This window comes from Cygnus olor, chromosome 20, assembly GCF_009769625.2.
Source record: "Cygnus olor isolate bCygOlo1 chromosome 20, bCygOlo1.pri.v2, whole genome shotgun sequence".
Taxonomy (NCBI): Eukaryota; Metazoa; Chordata; class Aves; order Anseriformes; family Anatidae; genus Cygnus; species Cygnus olor.
The window spans coordinates 4106838-4125272 of record NC_049188.1 but is presented as its reverse complement, the minus strand read 5'-3'; the positions used below and the strand labels follow the sequence as shown (position 1 = coordinate 4125272).

Genomic DNA, 18435 nt, shown 5'->3' with positions numbered 1-18435 from the left:
TTTTAAAGGGCGATTAAAGGCAGGGCAGGCGGCAGTCGCCACTGGGAGCGGCGGTCTCCATTTTGTGCCGTGGCTCCACACACCGCCAGGGGCCGGCGAGCACCCACGGCGGGCGGCCCCAGGGCGGAGGGGGGGGCCTCGTCCCGCACCCTGAGGCTCCGGGGGCCTTATCCCAGCCCCAGCCCTGCTCGTGTCCCACCTGCGGACCACCGCGGTTTGGGAGCGCTCAGCTAAGTGAAGGGGTTTGATCAGTTCCCTGCCCCAAAAGCAGCCGGACACAACATTGCCGAAAGCGTTTTTAGTAATCCTGGGAAGTAAGATTTAAGGTCGGTTTTAGAGCAAACCAACCAAAACGCTCCCTCTCCCTTTATGTATCCATAAACTTTAACAGAGGGAATCCAGGTACAAAAGCACTCACCGGTTTTGCGTGCCAGACTAACACACCACTTGCGGACAAAGCATTACCTCACAAGACCCCAACACACCGCTCTCCCACACTACAAACACCTGTAACCTTGTTCTTAAGCGCAAGAACAGCAAAAATCTGCACCTAAACACGATGATCATGTGTGTTAAGGGTGAGCCTCTCCTCCTAAATTTGGAAGCTGCAGATCAACGTCATGTTTTCATCTGTTACGATACAACCAGAGCTACTCAGCACAGCCAACTGAGTCTGAGTGACTGAACCCAACGAGCTGAACTGTGCTCTGAATTCCTTGTGTGGCTCCTCATACAGGTATTTACAAATCAGCACAGCTTCAAGCTAAATCTCACTCAGTGTCACCGACTCATGCTGGAAAAGATGCTCCTACCACTCAGTGCTCCTGCAACAAGCTTCATACAGGGACTACAAGTTAAACATACTGAACAATCCTTTGTCTTGGCAATTTCGAGGCATTTCTGGGGAAAGCTTGCATTAATGTTCTCTCTTCAGGGGCCTGGTTTTCCACCTCTGCTTTTTCACCAACTGCCTCAAGATTACAGGATTATTATACAAGAGTAACAAAAAAGGATCCACAAGACATTTTATTCAACTCATCATCTGAGATGTCTGAGCAGTTCCAACTCCAGACAAGCTCTCTTCCCCAGTGCTCCAAGTAATAAAATGACTGCTAGAAGTGTGCATGTGTGAGGGGGACGCTGAATTTTGCAGAACTACCTATTTAGACAAACCAGTAAGACTCAGACCTGGTTATCAGAACACACAATCTTTGGGGGAAAAACCATCAAAATGTAGTCTCAGCCTGCAAGTGTGTTCACACAGAGGCACGTTCCAGAAACAACTGGCAAAATAAAAAGCCTGTATGTATTATGCTGAATGCTGTATTTCTTACAAGTCAAACAAGACTGGAGACGTTAGCATCTCAGACTAAGAAACTTTTGCCATTGAAACAGGGACTTACACTTCCAACCATCTTGTAGCTGTTTTATCCAAGAATAAAAAAAGTTAAAAAATGTTTGTTTTTTTTTGTCCCCTGCAAAGTTTCCCATATAGTTTCCTGTATCAAATAACTTGAAAAAATGCTTTAGAAATCACTTCAAACAAGTACTCATGGTCTTGTTAACTGAAGTTGACAGGAAATGGTTTCCAGTTTTAGTTTTTTTGGCTCCACTGGATTAATATTTGCATTACCAGCACAATAAATTCCCCGACAAGGGAAGACACTGGTAGCCTGGAAGCGTCTTGGATTAGACTGCCATTTCATAAAGTGCTTGTATTCAAAACCATTGAGCTGTTGAAAAGTGTTCTTTCCACGACGGGGAACGAGGGACTCCCCGGTACAGAACATCAGGTTAGTCTCTCCCAGTTGTCGCTGGGTTTTGGCACAGTCACCTATTAGCCTCCAAGGCGTTGACCTTCTCCCCACGCAAATCCTCCTGGCCGTTCTTCTGGCAAGGGATTGTAATTAGGATCATCTTCTGGCGTGTCAAATATTGCTTTCCTGGAAAATATATTTTTTTCTTTAGAATACAGGTTTCACAATAAAACCTAGACTGCTCAAATTCTACACGCGTACACTGCCCTCCCTCAGAAACAGCCTGCCAGAGCACCGCTGATTTACACCCAAGTCACACGTGCTCTCCAATTAGCAGCCATCTGGAAGGAGGTCTAGAATTATGTGGCTAAATCAACCGAGACTGATGAGATTTAACTGAAAGTTAAAACTTCCATCTCCAGCGAAAGGCAGAATTTCATACAGCTAGAATGTTTTCTCAAGACTGGGTAAGAGAGAAAAACATGAACAGAATTTTGAAGTGCTCTTCGTGTCTTAAGAGGCAGACAAAGTAAGAGTCAAATACAGTCGGCATTATCTCAACTTCACAGACAAAATGCAGGCATTGACAGGCAGACTTGAAATCCACAGAATATTTTATGTTTGAGACAGCATTAGAGATCAGGAGTTTACAATTTACAAAAAAAAACTAATCATGCTTAATCTTGTAGGTTATTCAAACTACAGAACTAGTTTCGTTTTTCCTCTCTTTATAGTTTTTTTTTTTGTGTGTGTGTGTCCAGAAACAACAGTGTAGTAGATGCTTTGAAAAAAAATCAGGAATAAAAAAACACAGGCTGCATAAGAACAACTATTATATCCAAGACATCTGAAAAGTAATGTGTTTAACAAGACAGTCCTTAGAGCAGCTGAGGGGATTATTTCTCTTCACAAGAGTGACAGGCCGTTTCAGAGGTATTTTCAGAGTGGGGAAAATGGAAAATACCAAGAGTATTAGAGGATTACAGCTGACACATCAAAGAAAATTAATGAATCTGGGGAAAAAAATCCACAAATCTGGACCCAGACGAGTAATGAGCAGCCTTCTGAACACAGACATGTAAAGGGATTTAAATGGCAGCCTGAGAACAGGGTGGCACTTTTTCCACGGAGGAAGAAAGCTACCGAGGCAGCATGCACTGCTCTGGCAGCTTTGCGATTCCTCCTGCACACAGCTGGGTGTGAATACGGGAAAAGAGAAATCTCAAGCACTCCCTCGTCGCACATCTGTAATTGGGCTCCCCGTTTGTCTGAGGCTGCATTTACAGGCAGGCAGCCTGCACCAGGCTCAGCCTTTGGCTGCTCAGGCCAGCCAAGAGGAGCGCAGAGCTACCGAAGTGACCAGCGCAGCTGTTCCAGGACAGCTACTGCGGCATGATCACCCGGAACAGCTGCTGAAGGCAAAGCCCTGCTGAACAACAAATTCTCACTGCAAGTGTACTCGACCAATCAGTTAAACGAGTCTGAATATGGCACTTTAATTACTGAGAAGAGAATCAGCTCAGCTCCAAGAGCCCCACAGACCCCACCTTCTGATGTCTCAACTGCCCCGCTCCAGCCAGCTGCTCCCACCCACGCTGCCGTCCAGCTTACAGAAATCAGGGCCCTTTGTGCAGGAGGCACCTGAGCAGCACCGCTCAGTGCTATAAACACTGACATCTTCTGCGAAAGTTGTGAAAGGAGGGCGATTTACAGACAGAAAACATTAGCTATACAGCATTTAACAACTGCTCTGCTCATACCTAACCGAACGTACTCCTCACACCTCAGTAAGACACGCACCTTTGGTGCCACCAACAGGCAGAGCTCGGTTAGCAAAGCCTACCAAGCATTACCAAAGACATCAAGGGTTACAGAAACCCTTCGGCCCTTCCCCTTGAGCTACCTCCCACCTACACATCTGTACACCATCCCCTCCTCTGTTTGGCAACGGAGTTAAATAAAACAGCGAGTGCCTCATACTGCTGTTCTGTCTCAAGCTGCCTTGTTTACCGGGAGTCAGTTGGACTGAATTACGAACAGCTTTCACACCAGCCCTGTTGTAAATCCATTCCAAATCAGAAACCAATACTTACAGGACAGATGGTGTTCTCAGAAGCCTTCCTCCACCAGGCTGATTGGGAAAGACATCCTCTAAGAAAAAATATATATGCCCAACTGCAATGCCTAATAAAGAAATATCAAACGGTTATTTCTCCAGTGCTTCTTCACAACTTACAAGAGCTTCACAAGAGTCTTCAGGGGAAAAAAAACAACTGATTCCTTCACAGGAAATACTAAAATATAGAAACATATATAGAAACACAAAAAACAATGAAGCACGTTGACATCAGGTGATAAGCTTAACTTACACTGCAAGACGTTAACACAAGGAAAACAGTCGTCACTGTAAAACATACCGACGTTAAGGCTTTACTAGAGTTAATAAGACTAGTTAATTGTAAGGTGTTTTATACCAAAAGTCTCACATCAATAATTAGATTATGCATCTGTGCTGATGTTATCTGCGCTGACATTATTCCTTCAGCTCAAGGCTCCACTGATTCCTAGCAATAAGGAGCCAAAGCCTCAGAAACTCTTTTAATCCTTATTGCAGTCAAAAAAAAAAAAAGTGCTACAACAGTTAGAAATCAGAAAGGCCTGGTATAAATACACAATCGTTATATCAGATTAACTAATGGTAAGCCACGAGAAAGCATTTAGCCCCAGCTTTTTTCCCCCCACACTTCTTGTTTCACGTAAAACGTCAGCAGGACCAGATCCTTGCGATTTAACAGCTCCTCACCCAGAAGATCCACGATGATGGAGTTCCCCAAAAGCAGTGAAAAGCCCATCAATACCCACGGTAGAAATGGGGCTTGAAAAATGAGAAGACCAAAGAAGTTCATGCGGACGTAGGGATTCCTCCGGCTCCACACATACACCAGCATTATCGTGAACGCCTGACCCAAGAAAACCAGGTTTACAAACAGGCCAAAAAGCTGCGAGGGGTGGTTAAAGGAAACAGTTCACCAAGTAATTGTTCTGAAATCAAGCGGGGAAAGAATTTGTCAGCTTGACCTGTAATCCCACATCTTCCATACAATTCTTCCTTCTACCTTCCCGCGTTCAAGTAAGTTGGCTCTATGGTCAAATTCAACATTTAAATCAGGATTCAGAGTGCCCACAGCATGAATAACCTCTTTAAAACAGAATTTAGCGTGAAACCACTGAAGCAATAGCATTGCTTAGGTAACCTGGGCACGACTACGCACTTGAGCAGTGCCCTCACCTGAGGATCTCATTTCCGTAATTCTGCTGAGCAGCAGAAGGTAAAAGACCTTAATAGCAATGACAGTCACTACGCATTAAAAACCCCTTTAACAAGTACTACTGTTCCGCAAGCTACAAGACAAACATGCTATCACCTGAGAGTTACGAGAAATTAGCAGCGTGGTAGATTTCCTAAAGTAGCTTGGAATAAAACCAGAAAGGATACAGTCATTAAAAGTCCTCCAAAAAGGAACATAAATACAAAATCTGCCGTCCGACCTCGGAAAGAGCCTTCTTCAAGCATTCGGCAGTACCGGTATCTGAAGTCACAGGTCAGGAAAATTTGATAGCAAGTAAATTTAAAAAGAGAAGGTTTCAATTACACAAGATACGCACCTACGCTCAGGTATCAACTTAGTCCGTTAATTGGCTCAGTCTGGGCGCCGCAGCAGAGGTCAGACCCAGGAGAAAAACATTACAGGGGAGAAAATTCCCAGTTTCAGAGCCAACCTGCTGGAAAATCCATGAAGGATCAGGCTTGTACAACAAAGGCTTAACGCCGCAGAAATAAATGGCAGGCCTCTTGGCAAGTTACAGAGATGCTGCTGATGTCCATGACACGGGTGAAGTCAGCAGTGCTGAGCTCCTGGGCATTTCACAGTGGAGGAGAACTGAACCTTTGGCTACGGGCACGTACAGTGACAGACCTACACTCTGGAGCTGTGCTTTCTAAGGAGAGAACACAAACCCGATGAAGGATACAAAAAGATCATGTTAAATAAAAAATTAAAGCCAACTGGTCCAAAGAATAAGTAGTTTGTGATTAACCTCCATACCTGGAAACAAGACAGAAACAAGGCATTTAGACACGATGCTTATTTTTACCTCCTAAAGAGAAAGAAAAGTAACGGTGTAATTGAAATTTTCTTTATAGTGAATGAGTTTAAGGCTTGGGCTCCCATCCACCGATCCCTCTTTGGGTTTTTAAATGTACGCTTCTGACAGGAAAAGTCAGCGTGGTTCATGAGGCTCCATCCCCAGCAGATGAGCCCTTGCACACCCAGCGGGCACCTTTAAACCCCCTGCCCCCCGGGGAACGCTCACCTGAAAGTGCTTAAATATGAGCTCGGGGTTGAAATACAGCTGGAAGGGCGTGATCAGCTCGAGCTGCTGCAAGGGAAGAGCAGAGAGCGGCGCAGTGAGCGCCCCAGGAAGCTGCCCACGGCCTCCAACAGCCCTCCCACACCCCTCAGAGCCCCCTCAGGGCCCCCCACACCCCTCAGGGCTCGCCAATATCCCCCTCGGGGCCCTCACAGCTCCCCCCCGGCCCCTCACAGCCCCCCCCCCGGCCCCACGCACCACGGCGGCGGTGGTGAGCACGCAGGCCGTGGTGTAGGCCCGCGTCACGGGCGGCACCTGCAGGTACTCCTGCCGGAACGTCTGGTACGCCATCTTGGCGCCCCCCGCCCCGCCGCCGCCGCTTCCGCTTCCGGCCCCGCCCCTCCCCGCTCCCCCAACCTCCTCGCGCCGCGCCCTCATTGGCCGAGCCCCGACAGCGGCCGCTCCCCCTCCCACCCCCGATCTTTTTTCCCGCCCAGGAGAGTCGGAGCGGGCGGGGATTGGGCGGCGCGGCCAGGTGCCGCTCGCTGATTGGCTAGGCCGCTGAGGCGGGAAGCGGCGGAGCCGCCTGAGGGGAGCGGCGCCTGAGGGGTCCCTCAGAGCCCCTCAGAGCCCCCCCGCGGTCCCTCAGCGCCCCTCACGACCCCTTCAGGCTCCCCCCCGGCTCCCCCGTCGCAGCGAGGCTCGCTGCCCGCCCCCCCCGGCGCCATGTCGGTCAGCCCCATGGCCTACGAGACGCAGTTCTTCGGGTTCACGCCGCAGACGTGCATGCTGCGCATCTACCTGGCCTTCCAGGACTACCTGTTGGAGATGATGGCGGTGGTGGAGAGCGTCGTGCTGAAGAAGCTGGACGCCTCGCCGGGCGGCAGGGTGAGCCGCCTGGACGTCAGGAAGAGCACGGAGAAGTTCCTGCGCTTCATGAAGGATCACTTCGACCAGCTCTTCGGGAAGATGGAGGAAGTGCTGCTGCAGCTGGTGCTCAGCATCCCCCCGAACGTGCTGCTCCCCGAGGACAAGGTCCACCAGCAGTACCCCTACAGCGAGGAGCAGTTCCAGGCGCTCCAGGACGAGATATCTCGCCTGCGGCAGCGGTGCAGGGCCGAGGCGGCTGCCGGGCAGGCGCTGCGAGCCGAGCTGGAGGAGCAGAAGGCCGTCCAGGCCGAGCTGGAGAGGATCCTGCAGTGGTTCGACGGGCTGGAGAACACCTGCAGGGAGCACGGGACCAGCAACTTCAGGGAAAGCTTCGCGTTCTTGACGCAGAACTCGAAGAAGTTGCAAGATGTGCTGAAAGACGTCAAAGAGAAAAGCAAAAAAATAAAGAGAGGAGATGAGTGACTGTGATGGGCATTCCGAAAAGGCGGCAAAAAGCATGTAGACAGCTCACCTGAAACGATAGTGGCTTAACTTCCTAGAAGCATTGCCCCGATGCCTTTACTCCTCTGATCCTGCCAGCATCTGGACTGAAAGCTGCTGTGCTTCTGCTGAACTCTGTCAGTTTGTGCCAACTTAGCAAATTCGGGAGTAGGGAGCGGAACAAAGCCTTGGTTTTCTGCCAAATGTAGCTCTGAACGTAGTGACTGAAAATGAATTTTTGGTGGGATAACTTGACAGAGGGTATCTCTGTGGCCTTAATGTTAACTTTGAATACAACGTAGCATTTGTTTATTTTAATATTTACTGAAAATAAATAAATACAGCCATAAGAATGTCTAAGTGTGATTTGCAGGCTGATAGCCGTTCAGGTAAGGATCTGATGTAAAACATGAAGGGCACTGAGCTGGGACAGCCCAAGGACCTGTCCCGGGGTGCCTCAGGCTCTGGCAGCACCAACCCACAGACGCCCTTCCCTTTCTGCTCCTTACAACAGCATCAGATTTTTTAAAATTTCCATATTTTAACAAAAGCTTTCTAGGTCCCAAACATGCCGGCTTACCTGCTGCCATCCCGAGGTAACTGGCTGGGCTCCTGCGCATGCTCACGCACCAACCCTTCTTCCTGGTGTGTAATATCGGGGTGGAAACAGCAGCGAGGTCCTCGGGGGACTCACATGCATGGGATGGGGAAATTCTTCACAGTGCAGAGCAAAGGGGGAAAAAAAGGGGGGGAAAAGATCCCTTCTTGTCCCCATCCCGCAGCAGGGCTGAAGGGACAAACGGGACAAGGAGGAGCTGCCTGCGGGATGCTCCCCCACGCACTGCTGTAACGACGGCGAGCCCTCTGCTCTGCCAGATATTTTCCTGCACAGGTGTTTTGGCCGGCCCAGGACAAGCGAGAGCAGCCCTGCTCTGAAACAGCCCTGAGAAACTCCCGCTGCCGGAACAAAATCAAGACCCACAGCAAAGAGGTGCAGGGACGGACGGGGTGACAGGGGGTCTCCCTCTTCGTGTGTCTGCACTGCTCACCCTCCCTGGCTTCCTCCTGAAGGCAGTGAAATAAATGGGGCACAGAAAACGCGCGTTCAGATCGCGTTAGTGGCCAAACATCCGATTTACTCGAGTGAAGAAACTCGGTCAGAGCTCGGTGCTGGCAGCTCCTGGCATTTGCTGCTGGGCTTCGGGAGAAGCCTGGAAATTGCTTTAGAAAAGAAAATGATAAGCAGCTTTCCCCTGCTCTGCTGTACTCTAGGAGAAGAAAAAAAAAATCCCTAAAATATTTGGAAACAAAGGGAACGCTTTCACATGTAAGCCCTTCTTTTTTCCCCATCATTAAACAATAGGAAAGAGGAGCGGGGTTAAGCAGCGTTTGCCAGAGGGAAGCCTTGGAGGCAGCTTGGTGGGTCGGGAGCAGCGCAAACAACAACAAAAGGGCTTTGACAAGCGGCTTTCTGCGGGCTGGAGCTGCTCGAGCTGTGCAGGCCCCTTCGTGGACCTGCACTGGCGGGGGGGCAGCAGGAGCAGGCGCCGGAAGCCCTCTCCGCGGGCAGCCTGGGCTCCCCGTGCCTGCTGGTGGGGATTTTCTCGCCTCTCGTTTCCCTGCAGAAAGGAAATTCCCCCGCTGCCCTGCTCTGCGTCGCCCCAGGCTGTCATTCCTGCTTAAACTATTCGGATTATTATTCCCTCGTGTCACCTTAATTTCTAATAATTAGTATTTGGTACAGTGCTGGAGGAGAAGTCAGTTCTTAATGAATACGATAATAGGCGTGAAATTATAATTTACTGCTCGAGAAAGCCATTTGGAAACGCAGTCCGTTTGAGGAGCGGCTTTCAGGCCGTTGCCATGCCCCAATTAAACCCCGACCAAGTCCTCAGCGAGAGCCTAAAATTAACAGAAGCGCAGCAAGGAGACGCTCCCGGCCTGGGAGAGGACGGAGAGCACGACCAGTGACCGGCACGGGGGTGCCGATGCAGCAGAGGGGACCGGGCAGTGCCATTAGCGCAGCAGAAGTCCTTGTGCGTTAACGGGTTCTCGGTGTCGTTCTTTCACACCTCTGCAGTCCCCATCACGGGGCATTTCTGCTTCCCAAGGTGCATCCCTGATGATACCACGCCGCTTCGCAGCACAGCCCTTACCTGCTCCTGCTGGTCAGGATGGCTGTGGCCCCGCACGACCCTGCCCCAAGCTGGCTTCAGCTCTTCAGCTGCTCCCTCGGGCTTTGGTGTGCTGGAAACAAGCTAGAAAACCCAACCGGGGGAAAAAAAGGGAGATAAAAGTTTAAAGGGATGGTCTGTGGCTGCCTCGAACACAAAGGAGTGAAGAAGCACATCGCCTAATTTGGGGAGAGCTGCAGCCGTCCTTGCCGCCACCCCAGTGAGGGTCCAGCCTGTAATGAGAGCGCAGAGACTGGATGTGTCTGGAAACGCATCCCTATGGGAGAAATGAAGCTACGTGGCTTATAAAATCCAAGCAACCCCCTATTTTGTTTTTTTAAACAGGGCTGCATCTAGAAGGTGGTGATGGCTACATCCCTGGTTGCACGTAAGGTTTTTGCGAAGTGTTTCCAAAATAACTAGTGGGTTTTGCCTGCCAAGGAGCCAGAGCAGCGTGGGACCTGTCCTGGCCGGGAGGTTTTGGTCTCCCCACTCCTGCTGCCAGCCTTGGCTTGGCTCAAGGGGACAGGGAGCGGAGTCTGCACCATGCAACCCGAGCGAGGAGCCCCTTCAGGTGACGCACGACGCACGCTTTCTGTCATGCGGTTCGTCCTGCGCAGCTCGCTGGGACACCCGGGACCTGGCTGCGAAGGCATCAGGAAGGCAAACACAGCCCAGGACACCGCAGCACACGGACAAGACTTGATCAAACCCGTGCAAGCCAGTTCATCACACCCGCCTTGTAACGCGCATCCTTTTAAATTCAGGCTCACGGGGTGCTACCAATTTATAGACCAATAAATTAATATGTTTAGAGTTAGCAGTTGTTGGGTCTATCCTGTGCCGGGTCAGGCAGAATAGTCATGACAAATAATAATAAAAAAAAAAAGCAGGCATGTCTAGTTTTTGTTATTACAGCAGCCAGAGATCACCTGGGGGAAGGTCCGGGCGCAGCACGGCTCTGGCAGAGCCCCGCTCTCCTTCAAAGCAAATGGCAGGAGTCGCTGGAAGCAAACGCCCGAGGCAAGACAACTCCATCCAGGGAAGGGACAAGGACAGACAGGAGCGGCAGGACCGCTGGGAGCAGCTCTGCGATGCAGCTGCAGAGAGGCCTCTAACGCCAGAGAGCAGCAGCAGGCTGCACAGTGCCCCCGTAGGAACCACACACAGACCAAGCGTCATTTCTACGGACTTTATTGTCAGTTTCTTTTTCGTTCTAGAGTACAAAAGCATGCAAAAAATAGCCTCTCTATTCATGGTACATATTTACAGTGTAATGGCCACGTGCCATCACGGTACTGAGTGCATATACCTCATGCTGGAATTAGAGCAGAGCACGAACAGAGCCAAATATTTAACACCGAGGAGAACGGGAGACTTAAATACCAACAGAACAGGTACACAGCATGAACCAGGTACACAGCAGCAAGGTTACGGCACAGAGGATTGGAATTACATCCTGAAACGTCACAATTTCTCTTTTTGCTTGAATTTACAGAGTTTTTCGGAACACATGGCGTGCTACCGATGTCTTGTGGCCACTGCCTGAGGGCCTGGGCATCTGCGGGCTTTGCTCAGCAAACAACACTGCACGCATGCCCTGGTAAGGGGGGGGAAGTTTGGTACCCAGAGTAGGTTGAATATACACAGGAAATCATGTGTTACCAGTCTCCAGACCCCCTGCTAGATGCCTGCTGTGCTCCTAGCAGGGCTCCACAGCCCTCCTTCCTTTGCAGGCACCTTCCTGTTCACCCAGCTCCTGCCCTTCCTTTCTGCCAGCACCACCCGACACTGCTGAGATCACCTCTCCCGAAGCAGGACCCCCTTTTATTGCAGCAGGACAGCCACACTGAGCAGAATGATGGTGAAAACAGTGAAGATGTGGGCTCTGCTCCTGGAAATCACCAGTGGAGGTGCTTAGCACCATAAATAATCCATTTAACTCACACAGCCAGGCTGTCCAGACAGATTTCAGTGTTTGGGAGAGGCACAACTTTTGCTGCACTTGTTCTGAAGCTCCACATTAGCTGTACTAGCAAAGGACCATTTGCAATCACACACCAGCTCCTCACGTACCTGGCTTTGCTGCTCGGTGGAGGAAAGCCCACAGAAAGCCCACCCGCCAGCCCTGGCCAAGGGGACAGGCACGTACAGGCAGGGGCACAGCAGCAGGGGGACCCCACACTGACCAGGAGGTGTCCCCGCAGCATGTACCACAGGGGACATGCATGGAGAAGATACACAAACCTGCCACGGTTTCCGTGGCCAAAAAAAACCCACCCCGACCTCTCTCTGCATCGAGGACAGTGCCACAACCCCTGGTGATACCCCACGGCAGGTCACATCCCCGGCTGGACCCGAAGCAGCACCCTGCACCACTTCCTCAGCACAAGCTTCCCAGTGAGCTTTCACCTTTCAAACTCCAAGGTGTCTCTAATCTGCAACTTCCAAGATGCAAAGAGTGAGACACCGCCCAGACAGGAGATGCCGACCCCAGCTGCGACACGAACAGGACACACTGCTGATGCCACCAGCGTGTGACACGCCTGGCCTTACCTACCCTCCACGTTGCAACAAAGGAAACACGGCAGAGACATTTGTGGCACTTGGCTGTTCAGAAAACCCAGCTGCTGTGCGGATTGCTTCTTGTATCTCAAGGCACTGAAAAAAAAAAAAAAGACAGCACACGCTTGGTGCTGCGGGTGATTTCATTTCCCTTGTGCCCGGAGGTGGCCGCAGGACTCAGGCTGCCTGGGCTGTGCCACAGCCAGCACCTCTGAGCCCTGCCCGCAGCAGCACCGACACCTCCCAAAAAACCCACCCAGGGGCTAGCTACGAGCCCAGGCTGCTCTGCTCCCCGGCTCGAGCCACGCTCCCGCTGAAGGGCTGACTGTGTGCATGCACCACGGTTCCCCACGCTGCTTTCTCGGGGCTGTGTCACTGAAAGTCGCTGTGCAGCCCCAGAGGCGGCACACACGTGCACGTCTGGCTGAGGCAGCTTCCTAAGTGCCGTGAATTGTTACCCATGCATCCGCTGTAGTGTATCATTAAATAGCTGAAAAGCTCATTTATTTGCAAATGTGGTATTGATACTGATGTATTCTTGCCCAGAACGTTAGAGACACACTGCGGTATTCCTTCACACCAGACAGCAGATATTAAAACCGGATTTTTAAAGCAGAGATCAAACAGATGTGTATTTTCTCCAGAAGAGAAATCTCCCTCGCAGTCTCTCGCTGCGGGCCCATCCCCAGGCCAGAAATGCTGACCGGGGCCGAGCGTGCCCTCAGGAAGAGGAGCCCTTTGCACAACCCAGCGAACGCTGCTCAGAGCGGTCAGGATCTGGGTCTCACAGGAACAGCACAAACATTGGATTTGGAGAGGACCAAAAGGATTGTTTACTTTTTTAAAGCATCAGCGAGTGCCTACGGCAGCTCCTCGCACTGCTCACAGGAGCCCTGCCACGCTGAATCCTATCCCTTGTTCAGAGAGAGAACCGAGACAAATATTCAGACACCCAGCAAATGGGAACAACTTTCTGGAATGAATAAACGGGCTGGCTTGCCAGAGATGTTAGCGTTAAATGAATTCTCTCTTTAGTCTCTTCCTCTCCTCACAGTAGGAACAGCACTGCTCCTAGCCGCCCTACACGCATATAAATGAGCAAGAATTTAACTTCAGCTACGAAAATATCTTTGCAGAAGTCAACCCAAGCCTTTGAATACAGCCAAGCGTTTCTCTTGCTGCTAGCGCTGCTCCTGCCTGTCTGATCTGTGCAGCTCTCAGGCTGCCGTCTGCAACACGCTTTCTGGAGGTATAAAGGGAAAACCCACACGGCTGGCAGATTTGCTGGAGAAACAAGGTCTGACAAAAGCTCAGCTGTTTAATTCATTTCATTTCCTGTGGAAACGCCTCCAAAAGGATTTCTTTCACCAAAAAGGGCAATGATAATCACAAAAAACACACCCATTCTCCCCCATCACCCTCCAAAACTAAAGCAGCGCTCTAGTTACTGCTAGAGCAGGACATAGCCAAACTGTAATTTATGACTTGTTTGGTCTCACTACCCGAGGCTGAGAGCAGCCTCCTGCAGCCTCACCCCATTAATGCACCCCATGGGCATTTTTAGAGTAACCCCAACAACCAGCTGGGTCAGCAAAGTTCTCCCCCTCCCCAAATTATTCTTACCAACTGATAAAAATACAATAAATAAAACCACATTTGCAGCCTTGGAGCTCTTTGAGCAGCACCGAAGTATTTCTTAAACCTCAGCAGACCCACGTTGAGGAGATAACTCCCTTTTCTCCTGGGGCTGTGCTCCTGCCTCTGTGGCCAGTCCCCAGGGACCTGGTTAGAGATCCCGTTTCTCTGCAGCCTGCAGAAACTAGCAGGGTGGTCCTGCCGTTTCCTGGGGCTGCTCAGCTTGGCCCCAGGTGCACAGCAGGACCTGCCGGCACCCTCATGATTTATCCCCCGTGAAGACCCCCTTGCCCCCAGACTGGACCGGTCGCGTGCGCCCACTCCACGCACAGAGACCGTCCCCTCGACGAAGGCAGCGCAGGCCGTCCTGACTCATCCCTCCTGTGTTTCAGAGCCCCAGGTGCCCTCTCAGACCTGCCGAGGCTCCATCTCAGTCTTCTCTCCCCTTCGCCGGGTGCTTACATCTTCATTACGAGCCAACGTGGTTCAAGCACATGCTCAAGCACTCCGATGTGCGGGGACGTAGCGCAGCGCTCAGCGGGAGCAGAGCCACAGCCCCCGGAGGATGCTGAGCGTAGGAGCATGCAGAGGTGCAAATTCAGGCTTAGTTTAGTGCGTGGATGTGATGAATCCAGCCCCGGAGCAGCAATATCTACAGGATCCAATCCTGCTGCTTGATTTAAAAATTGAAGGTCTCCTTGATGAAATACCTTACCTACAATGCTACTTCCCAAACCACGGGGCTTGGCCGCTATTTACGGGCAGGACGTGGGGCAGAGCCCAGGCTGGTGGCTGCTCCTGGGGTTCCTGCTGGCACTGCGGGGCTGATGGGGACGAGCCGAGGGTAGGATGGGGAGGTGGCAGGCTGGGGACAGCAAGCAGAAGGCACTGGGAGCGAAGCTCAGCTGCAACGTTGTTGGGAAACAGACTAAATTACAGTAAACAGAATGGGAAAACTACTATACACTAATAATCCTTGTACACATATCCCCTTGCACAAAAAAAAATAGGGAACTAAAAGTCCCAAGCCCTCACAGTTAACCTAAAAAAAACGTCTGTAAGATGATTATGCAGGAACCAAATTTAATTGTGTCCTTTAAGTACAATAAGAATTCAGTCCCATCAGCTTTCCGGGGCACGTTCAGACCCTCCAAATCTCCAGGAAAAATATTGACATGTCTTTTGATGGATGGATGTCACTGGCTTTTACTCTTGGAGTGCAAGAGTGAAATTCCTGATTATACACAGTCTGTATAGTCAGCAGCCACTGAAGTGACTGCATTTGCCCTTTGAGTGCAATCTCTCACCTGTTGTCAAAATGTAGAGATGAAGCTTCTAATCCCAAGGTTAGAAGCAAACTATGGATAAAACAGCAGCATCAGCACGTGCATAAGAATCAGTCTTGAAATAAAATTAAAAACTAAAGCCTTAAGAAACAGAAGATCAGGTTTTGATTTGATCTCATTTGTGGTCTGTATCTTTCCTTAGTCTAAAAACCCTCCACCAACGTTTTCCATCCTAGAGAGCTCTCCCAGTTTGGGCCATTTATCAGGAAATCAGTTTAAAAGCATCAGGTATGCAATTTTAAAGGAGCTAAGAGATGAGTGAGAAAGGAATTCACCCTTAAATGACATGAACGCCAAACCCGCCACTTCTTTTCAGCGTTCAGTACAACATGCATGCGCACAGGCCTGGGTGCAGCTGATGGGGTGAAATTGCGGCTCTTTGGGAAGAGCAATTTCATTAGCAGATGTCCCCAGTACACGAAGCCTTTATGTGTAAAAGCACATCCCGATGGTCCAGATCTCTACAGCATCCAAAGGCTCCTTGCATGTTCCAGGGAATATCACGTTAGTTCTTGTCCTTTACAATGCTGCCCTGAATGAAGCTATCAGTGTTGTCAGGATTTACACTGTGCAACAATTAAGGGATGAAAGGAGAAAAAAAAAAAGAAAGGATGAAAGGAAAAAAAAAAAGAAAGGCAGAGAGATCGACAGTGCAAACTCCAAAAGGAAGATCTCATCTTCGTTCAACTGCTGTCAACAGATATTTTGCCACCAACTCCAACAGGAGCAGGACTGTGTCCTGGTATACACAAGTGCTTTACCTGTGCATTAATTAAAACAGTCGCCCTCTGATATAAGACCTGACTTTGATGTCATTTTTTTTTCCTGAACTTTGAAATAGAGAATGCAAAAAGCAAGAAAAAGGTCTCCAGGGCGAACAACCCAAGAGACAACATTTGGTTTGTTGCATTACAAATAAAATCACATTCATTCATCAAGACACCCATCTACAAAGCTGACACGTGAAGCACAAGTGGAGAGCAAGGCACACATGGAGGAGCGCACGGACACCTCGCGTGAGGAACGCAGCTGCCCATGAGGCCGAGCCAGCCCTCTGCCAGGTGAGCTACCCCAGGATCCACTCTTTTCTTTATTGCTGCTCTTTTCCTCCTGTTCGGTTCGCTAGGTTGGTTGGTCAGTTTTGTTTTTTGCTTTGCAGGCCCCAGACTTGGTGATGAGGGCGGATGTGTGCTAGACAACACCGTGATGGGCACAACAGCAGCAGCACGGGAGTGAGCAGCCTGCGGCACCACATGGCTTCAGGACGTTGCTTCATCTTCACACACGTCAGGCAGCTCCGGGTCCCTGCCTCCTTCTCTGCTCCCTTGTTTTCTACACGAACAGCACAGAAACAGAGAGGTTAGAGGCATGCATCCATGCAAAAAATAAAAATAAAAATAAAAATCAAGCTGTGTTTTTTCCAACAGGCAACCCGTGTCAGCATTAATACTAGGAGAGAATGGCAATGAACCAGCCTGGTGTGCTGGTACTGTGTAACCAGCTCAGCAATACTCCAGCTAGATGCACTGCGGTGCTGTGCGACTTTTCACTTCGCTTGCTTGGTCTCCACACCCTGAGGACAGAGCTTTACACTTCCCTGGACAGGACTGTGCCAGTTTTCAAAAAGAAGGAAACCAACAAAACCCTTCTGCCTCTGACAGCCCTGTGACAAAGCTGTCCTCGATCTCAGAGCACAGAGCATTTCCTTGCCAGGAGGCCAAGTAAAAGCCCCGTCTTCCGTGCCCGTCATCACCCTCTTCAAACAACATAGTGCCCTGGGCAGGAGCGGTCCCTTCCCGAGGCACAGCGCGGTGCTGTGCTTGCACCCAGGCTCTGCGAGCACCCTGTGCTGTCAGTGCTGACGTGGGAGGGATGCGGCACAAAGCAAGCTGACACGATGTCCACGCAGCTGTGAACGTGGCAGCAAAGATCAAGGTGTTGACGCTCTGTATTCTGCATGGGAGCTGGGGCTCATGCTGTGAGGCTGAATGTGGCTGAGACTTTACACTGCGATGTTTTTAAATGGTTTGTTGTAGCTCACATTGAAGGTTACTTTGCTATTTAACAGAGTTAATTGGATGGACTGCTAATAGAAGGGTCTATGTAACTGGTCTGAAAAATGATCTTATAAGAAGCCCTGGCTGAGGCTGGGTGGCTGGTCACACAGAACGAGCGGTTTTGGTCAGCCCAGAGCTGTCACAGGGAGAAGCGCAGGGGAGCTGCAGGGCAGCTCCACTAAACCACTAGATATTCAGCCTGAGCCCAAACTCCAAGGTTCAGTCTCAGCCTTTCCCAAATCCTTCTGTTACTGCTCCTTGTACATGGGTCTTAGCAGTCCTGCTCAAACCCAACCGTTTCCTGCTTCTTTCACCCCTCCCTCCCAGAAGGAGGAGGAGACACCAAAGAACAACAAATAGCAATAATAAAAAAGTATACATAAGCATTAGTGTCACACACACAGAGAGCTACGGCAGTAAAATTGCTCCTACAGGAAGGAAGGATGGAGCCAAACGCTCTCAGTACTGCACAAATCACACAGGCTGAGGGGAGGACACATATTTCTACAGCACCTAGGGGAAACACAAACACTGAATTACCTTAAAGATGGATGCAAATATATAGATGTGTTTAAGAGGAATCTGTCCCTGAGAGCAAAACAATGAGACAAAGGAAGAAAGTGATCATGAAGATGATGGCAGCAGGCGAGCGAGCTTGTATTTCTGCACCTAACGAGCCCAGGAAGCAGAGTGAAACAGAGGATGGAGCAGCAGTCAAGTTCACTTGCAGCCCAAAGGAGAGACGAGGATGGGCACTGGTAGCACTGGAACAAATCTGCTCCAGCTCCTACCACTGCTGAACGCTCCTGGCTGCTGCTAGCACTCTGCTGACAGCCATCAGCGCTTACCTGGGCCATGTCATATGGCACTGTGTGTGTCTGGGGGCTGTGTGTTACCAACACATACCGTGGGAGTGCAGTGGCTGAGAGCTCAGCGCAGGCAGAGCCACACAAGCACAGGGTCGGTCACTGGGTGGTCCTCCTGGCGGAGGGTCTTTGCCAGAGGAAAACCCCGTGCCTCAGTCCTCAGACCGCAAGAATACCTACCTGCACCGCGGGGCACAGCTCTTCCACAATGCACAGTTATCTCTTTAGAGCGAAAACTGATGTGGCTTTTGGTTGGGTTTGACTGTTCCGACAGAATCTATGCGTTACCTACC

At 50.4% G+C, this 18435-nt stretch overlaps 3 protein-coding genes across 7 annotated transcripts in view; 1 reads left to right on the top strand and 2 right to left on the bottom strand.

Annotated features, from left to right (window-relative positions):
- Nucleotides 1–1013: 1013 nt before the first annotated feature.
- Nucleotides 1014–6522, bottom strand: DERL2 (derlin 2). The gene is made up of 7 exons (XM_040532970.1): nucleotides 6387–6522; nucleotides 6132–6197; nucleotides 5790–5863; nucleotides 5254–5347; nucleotides 4561–4756; nucleotides 3851–3941; nucleotides 1014–1943 (listed from the first exon to the last, which is right to left on the bottom strand). Exons 1-7 carry the CDS (start codon nucleotides 6477–6479, stop codon nucleotides 1838–1840), a joined length of 720 nt encoding a protein of 239 aa, XP_040388904.1. The 5' UTR covers nucleotides 6480–6522; the 3' UTR covers nucleotides 1014–1837.
- Nucleotides 6523–6684: 162 nt separating this feature from the next.
- On the top strand, nucleotides 6685–7845 carry MIS12 (MIS12 kinetochore complex component). Its single transcript, XM_040532111.1, has one exon. It carries the CDS (start codon nucleotides 6855–6857, stop codon nucleotides 7479–7481), a length of 627 nt encoding a protein of 208 aa, XP_040388045.1. The 5' UTR covers nucleotides 6685–6854; the 3' UTR covers nucleotides 7482–7845.
- Nucleotides 7846–16013: 8168 nt separating this feature from the next.
- CAMKK1 (calcium/calmodulin dependent protein kinase kinase 1) overlaps nucleotides 16014–18435 on the bottom strand; it is a 96101-nt gene continuing 93679 nt past the window's right edge. For all 5 annotated transcript variants that reach the window (XM_040532106.1, XM_040532107.1, XM_040532104.1 and 2 more), the window contains one exon: nucleotides 16014–16551. In XM_040532106.1, coding sequence (XP_040388040.1) covers nucleotides 16479–16551 — 73 coding nt within the window. In that variant the 3' untranslated portion in view covers nucleotides 16014–16478. The remainder of the gene's footprint in view (nucleotides 16552–18435) is intronic.